The 21,168-nt window shown below is 39.7% G+C and overlaps 1 protein-coding gene across 4 annotated transcripts in view; it reads left to right on the plus strand.

Moving 5' to 3' along the window:
- GEMIN5 (gem nuclear organelle associated protein 5) overlaps positions 1–21,168 on the plus strand; it is a 47,685-nt gene that overhangs the window by 3,071 nt on the left and 23,446 nt on the right. For 2 of the 4 annotated variants that reach the window (XM_005672598.4, XM_005672599.4), the window contains exons 4-13: positions 2,560–2,711; positions 2,916–3,035; positions 4,552–4,684; positions 5,893–6,058; positions 7,088–7,300; positions 8,289–8,374; positions 12,851–12,933; positions 14,149–14,285; positions 16,395–16,468; positions 17,125–17,306. In XM_005672598.4, coding sequence (XP_005672655.1) covers positions 2,560–2,711; positions 2,916–3,035; positions 4,552–4,684; positions 5,893–6,058; positions 7,088–7,300; positions 8,289–8,374; positions 12,851–12,933; positions 14,149–14,285; positions 16,395–16,468; positions 17,125–17,306 — 1,346 coding nt within the window. The remainder of the gene's footprint in view (positions 1–2,559; positions 2,712–2,915; positions 3,036–4,551; positions 4,685–5,892; positions 6,059–7,087; positions 7,301–8,288; positions 8,375–12,850; positions 12,934–14,148; positions 14,286–16,394; positions 16,469–17,124; positions 17,307–21,168) is intronic. The other 2 variants (XM_005672600.4, XM_013984899.3) reach the window with 1 other exon arrangement.

Below are 21,168 nucleotides of genomic sequence, written 5' to 3' on the forward strand. Positions count from 1 at the left end.
AAAATGAACTTAGGGAAATTGTAGGTCCAGTGGTCCCTGTAGAGTGCCAGGCTAAGAATCATGCTCATGAATTTTAAGTAAATTACTTACGCTGAAAAAGGAGATGGTTGGATTCAATCAGGTTTGAGTTTTTTGTGGAGTAAATATCCCTAAGAGAAAAGGGAGGACAAAGGAGATAAGCGTTTTTTTAAGGAGTGATTATTATGGATCATGAAATCTGTGCTGCATAGGGAGAAGGACAGGAAGACAGAAGTGGGTGAATAACAGTGAAGATGGACGAGGACAATGGATGGGCGGTCTCTGTGAAGTGGGAACATTGCTGCGATGGGGGTACAAGAGAATGAGCAGCAAGGATGGTAGGCAGGGGTCAGAGAAGGGTGAATCAAACCAACCCTGAAAGATGAGGAGGAATTCACAAGAGGAGATGAGTCTTTCAGGTGTATAGGACGATCAAAGGGGAATGAATCAGAATGGTTTGTTTTTAGAGGTTTCTTCAAAATAGTGACTATTCCCTGAAGTCTTGATTGAAATTGCAAAACACGGTTGCATAACTACTAGGCTGTATAACTTTCAAAGTCCATGTCATCAGAGATCTGATATGTTTTATGATTTTTTTAAAATAAAGCTGTAATGGGGGGAAAAACTTTTAATAAAATGAAAAACATTAAAAGGCTATAATGGTGTTTTTCCCTGTGGGATTGTCTAGTATATAGGAAGTATAAATAGGAATGCCCATTTTGGAGAGCAGTTTTTACTTTCTAGTAAAGCAAAGATGGGCAATAGCTGACGTCTTGGCAGTTCTGTTACAAGGCATTAAAGTGAAAATGGCTCAAGTATGTATAAGATTATTAATAGCATTTTCTGTTTGTAATAATAAAAAAAAAATGGAAGCCCTTCAAAAGGAAAATGAGTAGCTAAACATTTGGTCTGTTCATACAGTGGAGTACTATACAATAGTATAAATGATTGACCAGGAACTAGAGGTAAGAATGTCAGCATGGATGACTCACAAAAAGATGAGTGAAAAATGCAAACTACAGAAAAAGACTACACCAATACCATTTATATAACATTTTAAAATATACAAAGTAATTCTATATCTTATTTAAGAATAGGGGGTTCCCGTCGTGGCGCAGTGGCACAGTTGTAACGAATCCCGCTAGTATCCATGAAGACACAGATTGGATCCCTGGCCTCGCTCAGTGGGTTGAGGATCCGGAGTTGCCGTGAGCTACAGTGTAGGTCACAGATGTGGCTCAGATCCCAAGTTGCTGTGGCTGTGGTGTAGGCCAGCAGCTACAGCTCCAATTTGATCCTTAGCCTGGGAATACATGCTACAGGTGCGGCTCTAAAAAGCAAAAAAAAAAAAAAAAAATCTATATATAGATATAGATATATGGCCTAGGAATGATGTGACACAAAATTTAGGAATAGCAGTTTATCTCTGGGGAAGAGAGAGAAATAAGATTGAGGTGAGATATAAAGAAGACTTCAACTGTGCTGGTAAATTTTTTTCTTAGGGTAGAGGGTAGATACTTCTTTATTGCGTCCGAAATACTTCATCATTTAAAAAAAAAACAAAAAGCTGGAGTTCTTCCTGTTGCACAGCAGTTAAAGATCCAGCATTGTCTCTGCAGCTGTACAGACTGGATCCCAGTGGGTTAAGGATCCAACATTGCTGCAGCTATGGCATAGGGCGAAGCTGCTGCTCAGATTCGATCCCTGTCCTAGCAACTTCCATATGCTGCAGGTGCGGCCAGTAAAAGAGTGGGGAGGAGAAAAACTATTACAATCTTTCAGTTTCTTCTTAATTCAAAAAATGACAGGAATTCCCGTCATGGCTCAGTGGTTAACAAATCTGACTAGGAACCATGAGGTTGCGGGTTCGATCCCTGGCCTTGCTCAGTGGGTTAAGGATCCGCCGTTGCCGTGAGCTGTAGTGTAGGTCGCAGACGTGGCTCGGATCTGGCGTTGCTGTGGCTCTGGCGTAGGCCGAGGGCTACAGCTCCAATTTGACACCTAACCTGGGAACCTCCATATGCCGTGAGAGCGGCCCAAGAAATGGCAGAAAGACACCCCCCCAACCCCCCCCCCCAAAAATGACAGCCTTGGAATATCCCGATCTAGAAGGTAGAATTCTGCAGCTTTTGTTAGAAAAGGAAGATGACTTGTAAAACCCAGGAAATTTTTTTTTTGGTGTATTAGGACAAATGTATCTCCAATTAGGGGAATTTCTAGGCCCCTGTAAGAACTACTCTGTAAGTTCCCCTCCAGCACAAGCATGTTCCAGTGTTTGAGCTTCACATCAGGCAACGTATATAGTATAACTTAGTGCCAAGAGGTTGATCATGGGGGAGAGTTTAAAATAAAATAAAATGGAAAACACGAAATAAGCACCTTGGAAACAGGACAAAACAAGATTATTTCTTGCTCTCTTTCCTTGCCCCCACCCCAAATGCCCAGTTTTTAGAAATACACAGTAACTCCTAAGCCACAATGTTTACTAGAGAGACAGTCTGTTTTCATTTTGCAGTAATATTTCTAACTCTTGTTCTTAAGCTACAAGGATGGCATAGTGGTTATAATTGACATCAGCAAGAAAGGGGAAGTTATACACAGGCTTCGAGGCCACGATGATGAGATCCACTCCATTGCTTGGTGTCCCCTGCCTGGTGAAGACTGTTTATCCATAAATCAAGAGGAAAACTCAGGTAGAGATGATTTAAGAGGGTTTAGTACTCTTTAAAGAACAGAGTGGGTAGAATAGTATCATTTGAACTATATTTAAACTTTAGATTTTACAGATCAAATCTGTGAAAATGATAACTAAGTTTCAGGAACACTTGCAAACTAGTTTTTCTTTGATAAGTGGTTTTTAATTCAGATCAAAAATAAAATTGCCATCTCTATCCTAGAAGAAGCTGAAATTCCCAATGGAAAAGTTATAGCACAAACTCCAGGAACAAAAGGCTGCTACTTAGCCACTGGAAGTAAAGATCAAACCATTCGGATCTGGAGCTGCTCTAGAGGCAGAGGTAACACTGACATTTGACGTTTCTTTTGTGATATAACCTGTATGCATCCAGTAGAAGTACAAGCTTTTTCACCATTTTGTTGTCCTGATGTGTGTCATCTGTCAGAAACTGGTTCTTTACTTTTCTATCAGAAAGTTGCTTCCCCGGTTTTTGCCTCGGCTAGACCTCTCTGAACCTCTGAACATCTGGCTTTGGGGCTGGAGATGAGGGTTCCTAATGCATTCATAGAAGAGTCACTGTTTGGCAAGGTGGGCAAGATGTTTGTTACGAGAACGGGAATATTTGAACTTGGCAAGGCCTGGGTCAAAGGAATAGAAAAGATCTCTCAAACTAGAGTTTTAATGCACAAATGCAGAATAAATAACATACGCCCAATACAGAAGTACACATTCAAACGTAAAAGCTCAGTTTACGCAAATTACCGAGACCCTCAGTCATAAAGCTTCCCCAAGCTTCTCTTTGAACTGGAGCTTTTACCTTAAATTTGTTTATTTATTTTTGGTCATGCCCATAACTAGCAGAAGTTCCCAGGCCTGGGATCAAACCTGAGCCACAGCAGTGACAACACCAAATCCTTAACTGCTAGGCTACTAGGGAACTCCAACCTTAAACTTACAGATTGAGAGGAACTCCAGGCAGATTGAATGCTACCTATATAGTAAAAATCTAGCCTTTCTCTTTTCAGCAATTTATTGAGCACAGCTTCTAGTTATTTTTCTCCAGTTTATATAATACCTTGGAAGTTTTATCTTCTTTATCTAAATGCACTAGTGCACATAAAGCAAGTTGCATGGTGCTTGGCACACAGGTAGGGTTCAGTCAGTGGTAAGAGTAGTATAATTTTGGAAAACAGGTTTATTTAGGTTTGTGGACTGCTTTTGGACCTATTTTGGCCAATTCTCCCACTTGGGGATGGCCTCAGGCTAAGAATCCCTGCAGAATGGTAATCTCTAAATTTATGACTGTGTAGTACCATGATCTTCAGTTCTGGTCTTGCAGCAGAATCAGCTGGAGGTAGCAGGACCCCACCTCGAATCTCCTGAATCAACCTCTAGGGATGGAATCGTGGCATATGAATTTTAGAAGCACCGCTGGTGTGTCTGATACACAGTAGGGTCAGTAGCATGTCAGGGGTAAAGAACTTCCCTGCCACAGCATGTTAACTGCCTCATTTGTCCCTTTTGTTGAATTTCTTGCTAAGTCGAAGGAGTCCTATCCTTCCAACTTTGAAAAGTACTGGACTGTGTTAGAACCTGGGTTCTCAATCCTTGTTAAAACCTCATTTTCCCAAACAATATTCTTAATGTTTAAGTTGCCAAGACCGGCTATAAAAGCTTGTTTGACCTAAATTGGTTACACTAGTATTAACCACTATTCATAAATTTCCATGAGAAAAGAGGTCTGAATTCCAAGTAATCAAATAAACTTAAACCATGAACTGTATTATGAACCGCTGGTAGCTTCATGGATTACTTTCACTGTCTTGACTATCCATGGACCTTCTTTTAACCTGTAGGGGTGATGACTTTGAAATTACCCTTTCTGAAGAGAAGAGGAGGGGGCATAGACCCAACTGTTAAAGAGCGCCTTTGGTTGACGCTACATTGGCCCAAGGATCAGCCAACACAGCTGGTATCCAGCTGTTTTGGGTAAGTCTTTTTTTGGTCATGCTCTCTAATATACTTTGTTTTCCTCTCTAGCCTCAAGAACTCCTAGGCTTCTTTTTCTAGACTTCTAAATCTAGAAGATTTAGAAAGCAGTGGCTAAGGTTTATATTATGGTAGGCTATTTGTAATGGAAAAAATCATGGAAGTAATACCTGTGCAGTCTCATAACAGTTGTGAAAACAGCAAATAAGTACAGCCTGGTGGTTAAGAATGTGGACCCTGAGGTCAAGCAGAACCGAATTTCAGAATCAGTTTCTTACTTACCTGCTGTGTGTTTATGAGCAAGACCCTTTACTTTTTTGAGCCTCAGTGACTTTATGTGAAAAAAGGGGGGATTATAATGTTTCTTATCTCTTAGGGTGAGTATGGCCATTCTTTAAGCAAAATTTATTGAGCACAACTTCTAGGTGTTTGAGATAAGTGAATTTAACAGAAAAGGTTCCTGCTTTTAAATGAGGGAACACAGGGAAAGCATATAGAACTCTCCCCAGGTATTAGTCATGGCCCTACTCCCGTCACTGCTCTTAAAAAAGACACACTTTAAAGCATTTGTGGCTTTGCAAATTTTGGTGGTATTTTTATGATTAAAGCTGTTAAGAAAATCTGTTCCAAGGTAGCCAGTACATTCGTGTGGTTCACAAAGAATGAAAGCATATAATAAATAATTACGGTCCCTTCCACCTCTGTCTTCTCTACTTGGTTCCCCTCCCGATAGGCAAGTGACCTCTTGTTTTTGTGTGTATTTTTCTAGAGATGAGGTTTTTTGTTTGTTTGTTTGCTTGCTTGCTTTTTAGGGCCACCCCAAGGCTCTGGATGTTCCCAGGCTAGGGGTCAAATTGGAGCTGTAGCTGCTGGCCTACACCACAGCCACAGCAACGTGAGATTGGAGCTGCATCTGTGACCTACACCACAGCGCATGGCAACACCAGATCTTTAACCCATTGAGTGAGGCCAGGGATCGAACCTGCGTCCTCATGGATTCTAGTTGATTTGTTTCCACTGCGCCACTACAGGAACTTCTCCAGAGATATATTGTGTTTATTTCAGAATATGTAATTTTTTTCTCTTCTTTAGGGAACAACGAACAGAAATTATTTTGCATTTGAGGGCCCATGCATACTCTTTGGCCCCAAATCACTTGTTTTCAGATTGCTTGTGAAAGAGAACTAATACTTGTTTTTCCTTCAAAGAGGTGAACTCCTCCTGTGGGATCTCACTCAGTCTTGGAGGCGGAAATATACCCTCTTTAGTGCTTCATCAGAAGGGCAAAATCATTCAAGAATTGTGTTTAATTTATGTCCTTTACAAACCGAGGATGACAAACAGTTGCTGCTTTCCACGTCAATGGATAGAGATGTAAGAACTGCTTATTTTGTGTTCAGTACTGTAGAGCAGTGGTCTATGATTTGAAATGGAATTAGAGGGCTTTTTCAAATCATCCATTAGTTCTCACACCTCACCTTGTCTCAGAGTTACTGTTACTGATCGGCATTAAATGTATTAGCAGCAAAGAAGTAAGGAAAAGATGAGGAGCCACCAAGGTGCCATTTGTTAAAGCAGGTACAGTAAGAAGAATAGATGTGTCCACGGAGGGCTATGTGAGATCATCATGGTTTAGCTCTAAAATATCCTTGTCTATAGTTTAGGTAGTGCAGTCATCTGCTCTTGGCCGAGTCTCTTGTAAGGAAGAACTAGCTTTAAGAGACCTTACTGCTTTGCAACTAAGCTAGGCTTGTTTGTTAGACTTTGTTTTCCCCCAAGCCCCTCTGTTAAACAAATGACTATTAAAAACTTGGTGCTCCTCTCCCACTGGGTATGATAACATATTTTGCTTTCTGAGAAAACAACTGATTCTTCCACTGTCCTGATGCCATCTTCATCCCTTTTTTTTGTTTTTTGGGTATTCTTTGTATGTGTTTTGTTTTTGTTTTTTTTTTTTTGGCTACACCGTGACATTTGAAAACTTCCAGGCCAGGAATCAAACCTGCACCACAGCAGTGACAATGCCAGATCCCCAGTGTGCCACAAGGGAACTCCTTCATCTTTTTTTTTTTTTTTTTTTTTTTTTTGGCCAACTGAGAAGATTACCAATGCTGTAAGACAACAGAGTGGAAAGGCCTCTATACTCTGGGAATAGGAAACCTGGGTTCTAGTTTATTGTGTGACTTTCAGTTCACTTGGCATCTTAGGGAATAAATATATTCTAAGAGCCCTTTGACCACTACAGGTTTTTCCCTGAGAGACACTTTTTCCAATTCCTGCTGGAATAGTTAAATTATATTATCCTGATGCCCTCTTTGAGCCCATCCTATTTGAAGTGTTGATTTTTTTTTTTCCTATTTCTCTGACCTTCTTTATAAAGACTCTAACCCGGAATCTTTCCAGGTAAAATGCTGGGATATGGCCACCCTGGAGTGCTGCTGGACCCTGCCTTCGCTTGGTGGGTTTGCCTACAGTCTGGCTTTCTCTCCTGTGGACACAGGCTGCCTGGCCATAGGCGTTGGGGATGGCATGATCCGAGTATGGAATACCCTCTCCATGAAGAACAACTATGATGTGAAAAATTTTTGGCAGGGTGTCAAGTCCAAGGTTACAGCGGTAAGGATGTTTAAGTTTGTTGGGAATTTTTTTCAAACCAGTAATTTTCTTTTAGAGAACACCTATGCACATAAATACTCTATTCGGAATTGAAACTTCTTCCAGGATATTTTCAATGAAGTTTGAAACTAGGAAAGCAAAAGGAACCTCTCTAATCAAAGCATTACCTCCTAATTCAGAAATTTATTTTCGTTTGTCAAATTAAGGCTTTGTTCAAGTCACTCTGTTTACTAGGAATAAGAAATTGGAAATAACCTGGATGTGCATTCATAGGAGACACAGTAAGTTGTAACATAACATGTTGGAATGGTATCAAACTATTAAAAGTAACAACGTAGATCTTTCTTTGCTGTGGGAAGACATTAATGGTTTATGAAAAGTGTAAAATTACAAAACACAGAATGCAGATTACAAAATAATACATACAATTTTTTTGTTTTTCTTCAAAGTGACTTTTCTGTTGTGGTTATTTAGTGTGAAACCAGTAATGCTTGTGGTTTGAAAGAAAACCGCAGTAAAGAAGTACAGAACACCAAAAATGTTTCCTGCTCCACCTTGACTCCATTCTCCCACTTCTATCCAGAGAACTACTGTTGACAGTTTGTGATAGATCTAAGCTTTGTTAATTATTAATAGAGTCATATTTTCTAAATTGTTCTGGAATCTTTTATCCTTACTCAACAGTGTATCTATCATGTACATCCTTTAAATGTTTGAACCTATTTTTGTTTTTTCAATTATATATAAAGTTTATTCCCAAAACAACATTTAGACAGATACAGAATTGGCAGTGGGCTGTCTTGGATGGTGAGAATACAGGTGACTTTTACTTTGTTTTTAATACTTCTTCATTCCTCTCTTTTAAATAATGAGAACTTGTTACTTTTAAAATGAGAAAGCAACAAGAGCAAGAACGTTTTCCAGTTGAACACTCAAAGGATAACCTAAGGATTCTCCTAATGCTGCCCCCTCCTCGTATTTTTTGTAGCTGTGCTGGCACCCAACCAAGGAAGGCTGCCTGGCTTTTGGAACTGATGATGGAAAAGTGGGACTGTATGACACCTACTCCAACAAGTAAGAAATAGATGGCTCTTATTTAGCCCATTGACCAAAGTGTCAGTGACAGAGTTAATTTTGAGTTGATAAACCTGGGTGTACATCATAAAAGGCTGGAGCATCTTTAAAATTCTGACTCTGAGACTGAGGCTTAGAACTCAGGATTTTATTTTTAAAAACTTTTTTTAGGTGATGGTGTTTCAGCCCATCTGACCTGTGGGAAGCACTAAAATAAACCATTTGCTTTTATTTTCATTCAGTGTATTTTTACAAAAGTTTTTAGGCATCTAAAAATGTTAAAAGCCTAGAATAAAGAACATCTTTTACCTTCCATCTTGACTCACCAGTTGATAACATTTTGGCATACTTGCTTTTTTTGTGTACACTTAACGAAAATTAGCAGTAATCCATAATGTGATCTAATATCCAGCTGAGCCAAAAATGTTTTCCTGCTGTTTTTTTCTTAAACTTTTTTTTATTTGTCTTTTTAGGGCCACCCCCATGGCATATAGAGGTTCCCAGGAGGCTAGGGGTCCAGTCGGAGCTGCAGCTGCTGGTCTGCACCACAGCCACAGCAACATGGGATCCAAGCCATGTCTTCGACCTACACCACAGCTCAGGGCAATGCCCGGCTCCTTAATCCAGTGAGCAGGGCCAGGGATTGAACCTGCATCCTCAAGGCTGCTAGTCAGATTCATTTCCACTGAGCCATGATGGGAACTCTCTTTTTTTTTTTTAAGCTTGTTTTCAATCAGGGTTCACACATTGTACTTTGTTATGTCTAGCTCTTATTCTAGAATAGTGCCCCTACTTCTTTCCAAAACAATGCCTTTTCAGTTTAAAGATTCAGATAAGTTGTTTTGTAACATAGTCTACATTTGGGACTTCTCTGGTTATTTTTTTGTGGTGAATTCTAACTCATTTCACCTTTCCCTGTTTTTGCTATAAACTGGAAATTATGTCTAGAGCGGCAGTGTCCAGTACAGTAGTCTTTAGTCACAGGTGGCTACTGAGATCTGCTCTAAGTATAAAATATACTCCAGAGTTCAAAGCCGTTGTTCCCAGAAAGAATACCAAGTGCCTCAAGTTATTTATTTTAATTATATTTTAAAAGATAATATTTTTTATATACTGAGCTAAATAAAATATGTTCTTTTTTTTTTTTTTTTTTTTCCTGCTTCTTAGGGCTGCCCCCATGGCATATGGAGGTTCCCAGGCTAGGGGTTGAATCAGAGCTGTAGCTGCCGGCCTATGCCACAGCCACAGCCACGCCAGATCGGAGTGGCATATGCAGCCTATACCACAGCTCAGGGCAATGCCGGATCCTTAACCCTCTGAGCGAGGCCAGGGATTGAACATGCGTCCTTGTGGATGCTAGTCAGATTCGTTTCTTCTGAGCCACAATGGGAGCTCCCTAAAATATATTCTTAAAATTGAGTTTCACTTGTTTATTTACTTCTCTCAATATGGCTACTGGAAAGCTTTAAGTTGTCAGCGTGGTTCACATTTATGGCTCATGGTATAAACCTCTTGAATGCATCTAGTCTAGATTCTTGATTAGATTTCACACTGTTGAGTTTGGTAGCCACTGGCCATGTATGGCTATTTATACTTAAAGTGATTAAAATTAAATAAAATCAGAAATTCAGTTCTTAGTCACATAAGCCACATTTCTAGTGCTCAAGGGCCATACCTGGCTGAGGGCTACTTTACTGGACAGCACCGGTCTAGGCCGAGGGTTGGCAAACTATGGCCCATGAGTTAAGAATAGTTTCATCTTTTAAAACAATTGGGAAAAAAAAACAAAAAACAGTATTTCACTATGTATGAAAAGTAAATAAAATTCAGATGTCTCTGCCCATAAATTTTTACTGAGCCCAGCCACACTCATTTCTGTATATCTAGTCCAAGGCTGCTTTCATCCCACCACAGCAGAGTGGAGGAGCTGTGACAGAAACTGCACGGCTCACAAAGCCTGAAGCACCGACTGGCCCTTTACAGGAAATTTGCCTACTCCTGTGCTAGATCATTTGCATTTAAGTGGGAATCTTTTATCAGGCTGTGGAGCTAACCTCTTTATATGCAACTTGTTAGATACTTACTATAGCTTACATGCAGTTAACTTCTTTCCTCCATTTTTAGTTTTTAAGAAAAAGGCTATACGGGAGCTCCCGTCCTGGTGCAGCGGAAACTATGAGGTTGCAGGTTGGATCCCTGGCCTCGCTCAGTGGGTTAAGGATCCAGTGTTGCCGTGAGCTGTGGTGTAGGTCACAGACAAGGCTCGGATCCAGCATTGCTGTGGCTCTGGTGTAGGCCAGCAACTATAGCTCCAATTAGACCCCTAGGCTGAGAACCTCCACATGCTGTGGGTGTGGCTATAAAAAAAAAAAAAGGACAAACGACAAAAAAAAAAAAGAAAAGAAAAGAAAAAGGCTATACTATTTCAAAAAAGTATGTAAGAAAATAAATCCCTAGGAGTTACTACTGTGGTGCAATGGGATTGGCAGTGTCCTGCAGTGTCAGGATGCAGGTTCCATCCCCAGCCTGCCACAGTGGGTTAAAGGGTCCTGCGTTACCACAGCTGCAGAGTAGGTTGCAACTGTGGCCCAGATCCGGCCCACGAACTCCATATGCCATAGGGTGGCCAAAAAAGAAAAATAAAGAAAATAGAATTATGTATCACTTTAAATAGCTTTGTGTCATCACGAAATTCCTGATTAATTCTGGTAAATAACTGTCTTCTGATCATTATAACCTGGGTACCAGCAAAGGTATGTAGTAGGAGGAAGGACATTGCTATACATACATTGTTTAGGTGTTCAGCCAAAAATGCTTATTCTACTTCTTTCAGCCAAGGAAAACTTGGTTTACTATCTAGAATGATAATGATAAATGTGTCAGACACATGGAAATAAGTCAACAGCTAGTTCAGGTATAGGTTCTGGAATTCTGAAGTTTTAAAATCATACAAGGAATAGAGTCTATGTGAAAGGTAATAAATAGCCACACTGCCCTATCCTGACACATTGCACATCATTAATCACCACAACAACCTTTGAAAATACCCTGAAGAGGAGTTCCCATCCTGGCGCAGTGGAAATGAATCCAACTAGAAACCATGAGGTTTTGAGTTCGATCCCTGGCCTTGCTCAGTGGGTTAAGGATCTCACATTGCCATGACCTGTGGTGTAGGTTGCAGACACGGCTCGGCTCGGATCTGGCGTTGCTGTGGCTGTGACGTAGGCCGGCAGCTACAGCCCTGATTAGACCCCTAGCCTGGGAACCTCCATATGCCATGGTTGCAGCCCTAAAGAGACAATAAAATAAAATCTTTTAAAAAAAAAAGAAAAAAAAACCTAAAGAGCAAGATTTCTTTAAAAAAAAAAAATCAAAAATTCAAAGAGAACTAACATGTTTCAACATTTCCACTCCTGGCTGTATATTTGAACAAAACAAAAACCAATTCAAAAAGCTACATGCATCCCAGTGTTCACAGCAGCACTGTTTACAATTGCCAAAATACGGAAGCAAGCGCCCGTCAACAGATGAATGGATAAAGACGATGTATACAGGCACACACATACACACACACGCCATAAACAAGAACAAAATTTTGCCATCTGCAGCAACATAGATGGATTTGGAGGGCATTATGCTAAGTGAAAGCAGTCAGACAAAGACATACTATATGATATCATTTAAATGTGGAATCTAAAAAATACAACAAACTAATGAATATAACAAAACAGAAAAAGATTCACAGATACAGAGAATAAACTAGTGGTTAGCAGTAAAGGGGGTGGAAGACAGGATAAAGATGTATTATACAACATGGGACATAGAGCCCGTGTTTTGTAATAATTGTAAATGGAAAGTAACCTTTAAACGCCAAATACAAATTTTAATTACGGAGAATAAAAGTATTAATCTGGAGGGGGGGGCAGACTTTCAAATCTAACTACTCTAAAAGTTTGTCTTAGTTTAAGAATGTGATGTGAATGACAAAAATCAGCCAAAAATGACTTCTGGTCTTTTACCTGAATGTAAGGTAGATACATTTGCATGGTGAAAATATATGCTTAGCAATAATCTTAGATCTGGGCTAAATGGTTTGCATCTTCTGTTTTGTCCTAATTTTCTCCAGTTGTGATAGCCTTTACATGGATATATAACTAACATAATATTAGAATTTTTGACATTTAAGTGAAATGGGCAACTCAGAGGAAGAGACAGGGGAAATGATCACAAAATGGCCAGTTGGGGTTAACAACATTTTTTTTCTGGGTTAGGAATGTTTGGGCTTAATTATTGTGTTAGTAGATATCATTACATGATATGTTATTTAAGTGTTTGCTTCTTTACAATGTTATTTAAAAAGGGTACTGTTAAATTATTTTTCTTTTAATCAACAGGGACCTTTTTGAAAAAGAAGGCCTATTTTCCACTATGGCTTTTCATTTAAACCTTTCTGTTTGCAATCCCCCTTGTCCCCAGACCCCCACAGATTTCTAGCACATATCATAAGAAGACTGTGTACACGTTAGCCTGGGGGCCACCAGTTCCCCCCATGGCATTCGGTAAGTGTCTGAGCCATTCTCTAACAAACTTGAGAGTACTCTCTTTCTTTCAGTTTAATCCTAGGATATTCAAGCTGAAAAGAGTCATAAATATTCTAGTACAGTGCCTACTTAGGCAAGCTGCTTTGTCCCCAGGGATCCATGAGGGCAGTTATAGCAGGCAGTAAATCAGAAACCATTCATCCAGAATAAGCCTCTCCAGACTCCAAACCAAAGCATTCAAACTAAAGCATTATTTGGCCTCTCTGAGCTGAATTTTTTTGATTGTGAATGTAGTTATCTCATGCCAAGTCCTGATACCTAGTCTAGTGTTTTTCACTGAAATTTGCTATCACATTTTCATTTTATCAGAATTATAATGTTATTTCACTGAATTAGTGGAGTAATGATCATCTGTGTTCACCTACAGTTAAAGCAAACTTAGAATTTCTCAAAAGATCTCATCTTGCCTTTTACTGTATTCTGACCCCATTCCTCTTCTACACCCTAAGCTTTGTCTTTCTCTTTCGTATACCTACAGTGATAGGTCTTACTTTTTAAAATTAGTGTTCAGCAGAAGTCTTAGGTAATTTTTTCTTAACCATCCATAATGAAACATCAGTAAATTTCCAAAATAATTACATTTCATAGGACAGCATAAATCATCAGAACTCAAGCAGCACTGCAGTTGTAGCTTATTCATTCATTCATTCAACAAATGCTGATCCTTGATTTATGCCAGGCATAGTTCTACCAGTGTGAAAATAAAACTTGCCCTTACAGAAACCACCAGAACCACTGTTTGCTTCTCAAAAACCAACAAGACAATTGCTGTAATACTGAAGAAATCATTGTTTTGAGAACTCTTCTTATACTTTTTATACTTAGGAAGTCCTGCATCTCCATATTTAAATCCCCAAAGAGTACTTATTTCTGGAAGAAAAAGTAAATTCCCCAAACTTTGAGATGTTTTCTGGTTCCACCTTCGGCACCCCTACTCTTTCAAGCAGCAGAAAATGTTTAAAGCAAATATGCATTGCAAATATTAACGTAGAATTAATGCATCTTACTTCTGCTCTCAACTATGTTCAGAGGCAAAGAATGGTGACTTTATTCCAGTGTATCAATCTAAAGTCTTTTAAAGCATCTCATAGTATGTTGTGGTCATACTGTAGCAACAAATAGTAAGGCTGGTGAAGAACAAAAATGATAAGCTTCTCTTCTTATCTCACACAGGAGGAGAAGGAGACAGACCTTCCCTCACTTTATACAGCTGTGGAGGGGAAGGAATTGTCTTACAGCACAACCCCTGGAAGCTTAGTGGGGAGGCCTTTGACATCAACAAACTCATCAGAGATACCAATTCAATCAAAGTGAGTTCTTGTGGTCTCAAGTCTCTTATCTCTACATCTTGGTTTCCCATCTTGTATAATAAGTGCTGTTATGAGAGGTATCCATTATGCTCATCAGATTTCTTATTGTTCTAAAAAGGCTCAGTGAATTTGTGTTTAACACTTATCTTAGAAGTCTTTATCCTGAGTAAAGCAAGTAACTTATCTAAAAAAATTAATTGTAATGATGATTTATTATAAACTTCCAGATCTTGAACATAAACCATCATTTTCAGGCCAGCCACTTTGTCCAGAGTGAGGTTTTGATAAAAATAACTTTATAACATGGAATTCCAAGTACAGATGTAAGGTATATTGCTGAAGACAGAACTGTAATTTCATTTTTAGTTTTTTAGTGACATAATTGCAGATGTACACAAAAGCTGCACTAGGAATGCAAATAATTTCCTTATATCCCTGACCCACATTCCTACATTTAGTCACATTCTTTACCATTCAGTCGGTACATCTGTGTGCCAGAACTGTCTTTGTAAGTGAAACCATAAATGTTGAGATTTCCTGATTCTTTCAAGTGGTTGGTTTTTTTTATTGTTGGGTTTTGTTGTTGTTGTTGTTTTGCTGCATCCTTGGCATGGTGGAAGTTCCTGGGCCAGGGATTAAATTCAAGCCACAGCAGTGACAATGCTGGATCCTTAACATACTGAGCCACCAGGGAACTCTCATTGCTCATTACCTTCCCATGGCTAACAGAAATAACATTTAATCACAAATTTTAATTTTTTTTTTTTTTTTTTTTTTTTTTTTTTTTTTTTTGCCCACACCCAAAGTAATCGGAAGTTCCAGGACAGGGATAAAACTTGTGCCACAGCAGTGACAACACCAGGTTCTTAACCACTAGGCTACCAGGGAATTCCTAAATTATTTTTATTGACTATATTCCTTCATGTCTTAAATGTTACCTGAACATTAACATTCAAAATGAATAAAAGAGACAAAATTCCTGTTCCTAGCACACTGCTAATTTTGTGATAGTTATATGGATCAGAAGCTCATATATAAGGAGTTTGGGCTAGACATAGAAATTTGGAGTTCCTTCACATGAGTGGTAGCTAAAGAAACTGTGGACATGTATGAAGTGGTCTAAAGAGACAAGAAAGAAAAGAGGGCCCAGGTAGCCTTGGGGGACACCAACAAAAAGATTTAGGAAAGAAAAGAAAAGAATCTGGGAAAGAGACAGACAAGATAGGAAGAAAACAAGGGTAGTGCGTATGACTTCTATTGAGGAGCCCATGACTCTCATGTTATCAAAGCCAGTGGGCATGTATCATGTCTTATGCAGGATAAAAATCATTTTAATTAAGTTCATTTCACAAAGTTAGATATTGTAGACATTTGGTATTTACCAGCCTCTCTTTTTGTCCCAGTTAGGAAATTATATTTAGAATACTTGCTTTTAGTAACTCTTTGGCAGATTATGTAGATTATTTCTAAGCATGGCTGTTGTATAATTAGAACTTTTTTTTAATGGCCGCACTCGAGGCACATGGTAGTTCCCAGGCTAGGGGTCAAATCAGAGCTACAGCTGCTGGCCTGCACCACAGCCACAGCAACATGGAATCCGGGCCTCATCTGCAACCTAAACTGCAGCTTATGGCAATGCCGGATCCTTAACCCACTGAGCGAGGCCAGGGTTAGAACCCACATCCTCGTGGATACAAGTCGGATTTGTTTCTGCTGAGCTACAACAGGAATTCCAGAACCTTTTTTTCCCCCCTCCTTTTAGGGCCGCACTGGTGGCATATGGAGGTTCCCAGGCTAGGGGTCTAATTGGAGCTACAGCTGCCAGCCTATGCCACAGCCAGAGCAACACAGGATCCAAGCCATGTCTTCGACCTACACCACAGCTCATGGCAACACCAGATCCTTAACCCACTGAGTGAGGTCAGGGATCAAACCTGCAACCTCATGGTTCCTAGTCAGATTTGTTTCTGCTGTGTCACGATGGGAACTCTAGGAATTCCAGAACATTTTTCAACTATGGATTTTATTTTTTCTCACATTGTCATCATTGTAAGAAATGTGCAAGAAGAACAGTGTTTTTAGTCAAGATTGGTTTGTTTTGCTTTCTAGTACAAATTGCCTGTGCACACAGAGATCAGCTGGAAAGCAGATGGCAAAATTATGGCTCTTGGCAATGAAGACGGGTATGTGTTTGTTTCTTTAAAAAAAAAAAAAACTTTGTAATTGCACATACATTTGATCACAAGCTAATGCCATCTGTAATGTTAACTGGGGAAGCTTAGTTGCATTTAATATCCTGACTTATCCTTGAGATCCTTAAATGACTCAGGAGCTCTCTGGATCTTTGAGAACTGCAAAATAAGTTAAATATTTTCAGTCCAAAGAAAATGTTTGCCTAGTCTGTGTTTGGTTGTTGTATGCTTCACAGAATGCTCATCTCCTGAATTAAACTGCCTAAATCTCCCTTCATTTTTTTGAAGCGAGCCTAGGCTGAATTGCTTTGTAGGCCTCACAGCATGCCCTTTTCACTGTTGATCACAGAAAGAGTCCTAATTCAGCCATTGGTTTATTTACTTCTTTTAGCTTCTCCCCAGCACCACTTATTATATAACCACCTGATAAACACAACTTACTAAAGATTGTTGAGATTTTTCTAAAGCTGTTTGAAAGAACCACCTTTTGTACCTGGCTCTTTGAAGAGAGTGACCACTGCAGTTTAGATAGGGTTATCCTATTACATTTCACCTTTCTTGTCCAATGGAATGAGAGAGATACCTGTTTGCCATGGACTGTAATTTGAGCATCCGTCTTTCTTGTTTTGGTGTGTTTCTTATTCCAGATCAATAGAAATATTCAAGGTTCCTAACTTGAAACTGATCTGCACCATCCAGCAGCATCACAAGCTTGTCAATGCCATCAGCTGGCATCATGAGCATGGCAGCCAGCCAGAGCTGAGCTATCTGATGGCCTCTGGTTCCAACAATGCAGTCATTTATGTGCACAACCTGCAGACTGTCATAGGTAACTCTGGTTTCTTACCATACGGGAGTGGTATGTATATATGTTCAGCTACTTCTTGTTCCAATCTCTGTACCTTTTTCCTTTCTTTTTGGTATTAAATACTATTCTTATTATTTTTCTGCTTTCAAAAGTAATATATTCACCTTATTTAAAACACAGCAAAGCTTTCAAACACAACAAAAGTGTTACTTTTGAAGTTCCTTCCCTCATCCCATCCCTCGGTAATAACTAGTATAACTAGCTTACTGCATGTTTTCTCCAGATTGTTTTTAATATAGTTATTGCTAACTCCCTCTCCCTCTCCAAAAGACTATGCCAGTTTATAGCCCCTTCCCTCCTAGTCTGAGTATTTGACACACACATCCCATTCCCATGTGTGACTGCATCTAATTCTCACCATCCTGAGAGGGAGGTTTTGTTATCCTTATCTTCCTGATTAAATTGAGGCCCAGAGAAATTAGTTCACTTCCTTAAGTCTCATAGCTTAGTATGGCATAGAGCCTAGATTCAGGCCCACACTGTCCTAACTGCAGAGTCTGCATGTGCTCTAGGAACTAACAGTCCCTGCCTGGAAGGTTGATCTTTTTCATACTTTCATATGACTTGTTCCTTAACGAATCTTAAGCTTCTGTAAACCTCCTCAGGACCTAGAAGAACTATAGTAAGTGTCAGAGGAGCCTTTTTTTTTCTTTTTCTTTTTTTTTTTTTTTTTTAATGTGAAGGAAGTATAATTCCTTTTTGTCCTAATGTGAAGCATTATAATGTGACACTATGTAGAATAGATTTACAAGGAGATCCCGCTGAATAGCATTGAGAACTATGTCTAGATACTCATGTTGCAACAGAAGAAATGGTGGGGGAAAAACTGTAATTGTAATGTATACATGTAAGGATAACCTGACCCCCTTGCTGTACAGTGGGAAAATAAAATTAAAAAAAAAAAAAAAAAAAAAAAAAAAAAATGTGACACTAAGCTGTTTGCAAAGAGCTGCAGAGTATGTGCTATCAACCACAGTGAAAATAGTTGACATTTTAGGGAGTTGCCTTCATGGCTCAGTGGAAACAAATCTGACTAGTATCCATGAGGACACAGATTTGATCCCTGGCCTCGCTCAGCGGGGTAAGGATCTGGTGTTGCTCTGAGCTGGGGTGTAGGTCGACGTGAGGCTCTGATCTGGCATTGCTCTGGCTGTGGCGTAGGCTGGCAGCTGTAGCTTGGATTCAGCCTGTAGCCTGGGAACCTCCATATGCCATGGGTGCAGCTCTAAAAAGACAAAAAAAAAGAAAAAATAGTTGACCTTTTAAATTTCCCTAGAACTAATTTCCAGTAGTTTCCTGAGAATCCTTATTTCTAACAACAAAAACATTTTGATTCTAGTACTGACTCTCTCAAGTTAAAAGCAATATGGGAAAACTATGAAAGTATACACAACATTTTTCTTAGAATAAATTGTAGGCAGTTTGTAATTAATGAGCACGAAATGTTAGAAAGCTTATCCTGGTCCTCTGATTCCAAATCAAATATCTACTTTGGCCAAAGGCAGCATATAGAATTCCCAGGCCAAGGATCAGATCTGAACCTATGCCACAGCTGCAGCAACGCAAGATCCTTCAACCCACTGCACTAGGCCAGGGATGGAACCTGCACTCTGATGCTGCAGAGATGCTGCCGATTCTACTGTGTCACAGCAGGAACTCCTAAGTTAATTTTTTTAACTGACATATACTTGATTTCCAAAGTTAGTTTTAGGTGTAAAACATAGTGATTTACTATTTTTATGTTTTGGGGTTTTGTTTTTGGGGGGTTTTTTTGTTTTTTGTTTTGCTTTTTAGGGCAGCACCTGCAACATATGGAGGTTCCCAGGCTAGGGGTCAAATTGGAGCTAAAGCTGTCAGCCTACACCAGAGCCACTGAAACATCAGATCAGAGCATCTGCAACCTACACCACAGCTCATGGCAACGCTGGATCCTTAACCCACTGAGTGAGGCCGGGGATCAAACCAGCAACCTCATGGATACCAGTCGGATTCTTTTCTGCTGCACCAAGACGGGAACTCCATGATTTACTATTTTTCTGGATTATATCCAGAAAATAATGGCTGTATTTCCCTTTGCTATACAATATATTCCTGTTGCTTATTTGTTTCATACACAGTAGTTTGTGTCTCTCACTCCCCAACCCTTATCTTGTCCCTTCCCTCCTTCCTCTCCTCACTGGTAACCACTAGTTTGTTCTCTATGTATAAGAGTCTCTTTCTGTTTTGTTATATTCAATCATTTGTTTTATTTTCCAGATTCCACATACAAGTGAAACATACACAATACTTGTTTTTCTTTTGTCTGACTTATTTCACTTAGCATTATCCTTTCTAGGTCTGTCCACATTGTTGCAAATGGCAGAATTTCCTTTTCATAGCTGAGTAATACTCCATTGTAGATATACACTACATCTCCTTTATCCACTTGTTGATGGACACTTAAGTTGCTTCCCTATCTTGGCAATTGTAAATAATGCTGCCATGAACATTGAGGAGCATGTATCTTTTCGAATTTGCGTTTCCATTTTCTTAACAGGAGTGGAATTGGCTAGGTCATATCGGCAGTTGTGTTTGTTTTCAGTTTTTTGAGGGACCTCCATACTGTTTTCCAATGACCGTACCAATTTATATTCCTACCAGCAATGTACTGTACTAGGGTTCTCTTCATATTCTCACCAACATTTGTTATTTGTAAACTTTTTTTTTTTTAATGGCCACACCTGCAACATATGGAAGTTCCAGACCAAGGGTCAAATTGGAGCTGCAATTGGGGTCTGTGCCACAGCAATGGCAAAAAATGTCTATTCAGATGTTCTGCCCTTTTTTTCTTTTCTTTTTTTTAGGGCCACACCCACAGCATATAGAGGTTCCCAGGCTAGGAGTCAAATGGGAGCTGCAGCTTTAAGCCTACTCCACAGCCACAACACCAGATCTAAACCGCATCTGCGACCTACACCAGAGCTCACAGAAACACCCGATCGTAAACCCACTGAGCGAGGCCAGGGATGGAACCCAAAACCTCGTGGTTCCTAGTTGGATTTGTTTCCATTGTGCTACAACGGGAACTCCTGCCCATTTTTTAATTATTTATTTTTTTGATACCGAGTTATATAAGATATTTATATATTTTGGAGTATTAACCCCCCCATCAGTTATAGCACTTAGCACTTTTTTTTTTTTTTTTTTTTTTTGGTCTTTTCTAGGGCCACACCCTCAGCATATGGAGGTTCCCAGGCTAGGGGTCCAATCGGAGCTGTAGCTGCCAGCCTACACCACTGCCACAACAATGCAGGATCCGAGCTGCATCTGCAACCTACACCACAGCTCACAGCAACGCTAGATCCTTAACCCACTGAGCAAGGCCAGGGATCGAACCCACAACCTCATGGTTCCTAGTCGGATTCGTTAACCACTGAGCCACGACCAGAACTCCAGTTATATCACTTGGAAATTTTTTTTCCTAATCAGTAGAGTGCCTTTTCATTTTGTTGATGGTTTCCTTTACTATGCAAAAGCATTTAATTAGGTTCCATTTGTTTATTTTTGCTTCTGTTTCTTTTGCCTTAGGAGACAGATCCCAAAAAATAGCCACTGTGATTTGTGTCAGAGTTCCCTTCTAGGGAGTTCCCTTTGTGGCGCAGTGGAAACAAACCCAACTAGTATCCATGAGGATGCAGGTTCTATCCCTGGCCCTGCTCAGTGGGTTAAGGATCCTGCGTTTCTGTGGGGCTGTGGTATAGGTCGCAGACGAGGCTTAGATCCCACATTGCTGTGGCTGTGGTGTAGGCCTGCATCCGTAGCTCCAATTTGACCCCTAGCCCAG

The sequence above is a fragment of the Sus scrofa genome, chromosome 16, assembly GCF_054392235.1.
Source record: "Sus scrofa isolate SSC_HxYL_T2T_F1_AM1 chromosome 16, Sscrofa_HxYL_maternal_Yorkshire_Landrace_v2.0, whole genome shotgun sequence".
Classification (NCBI taxonomy): Eukaryota; Metazoa; Chordata; class Mammalia; order Artiodactyla; family Suidae; genus Sus; species Sus scrofa.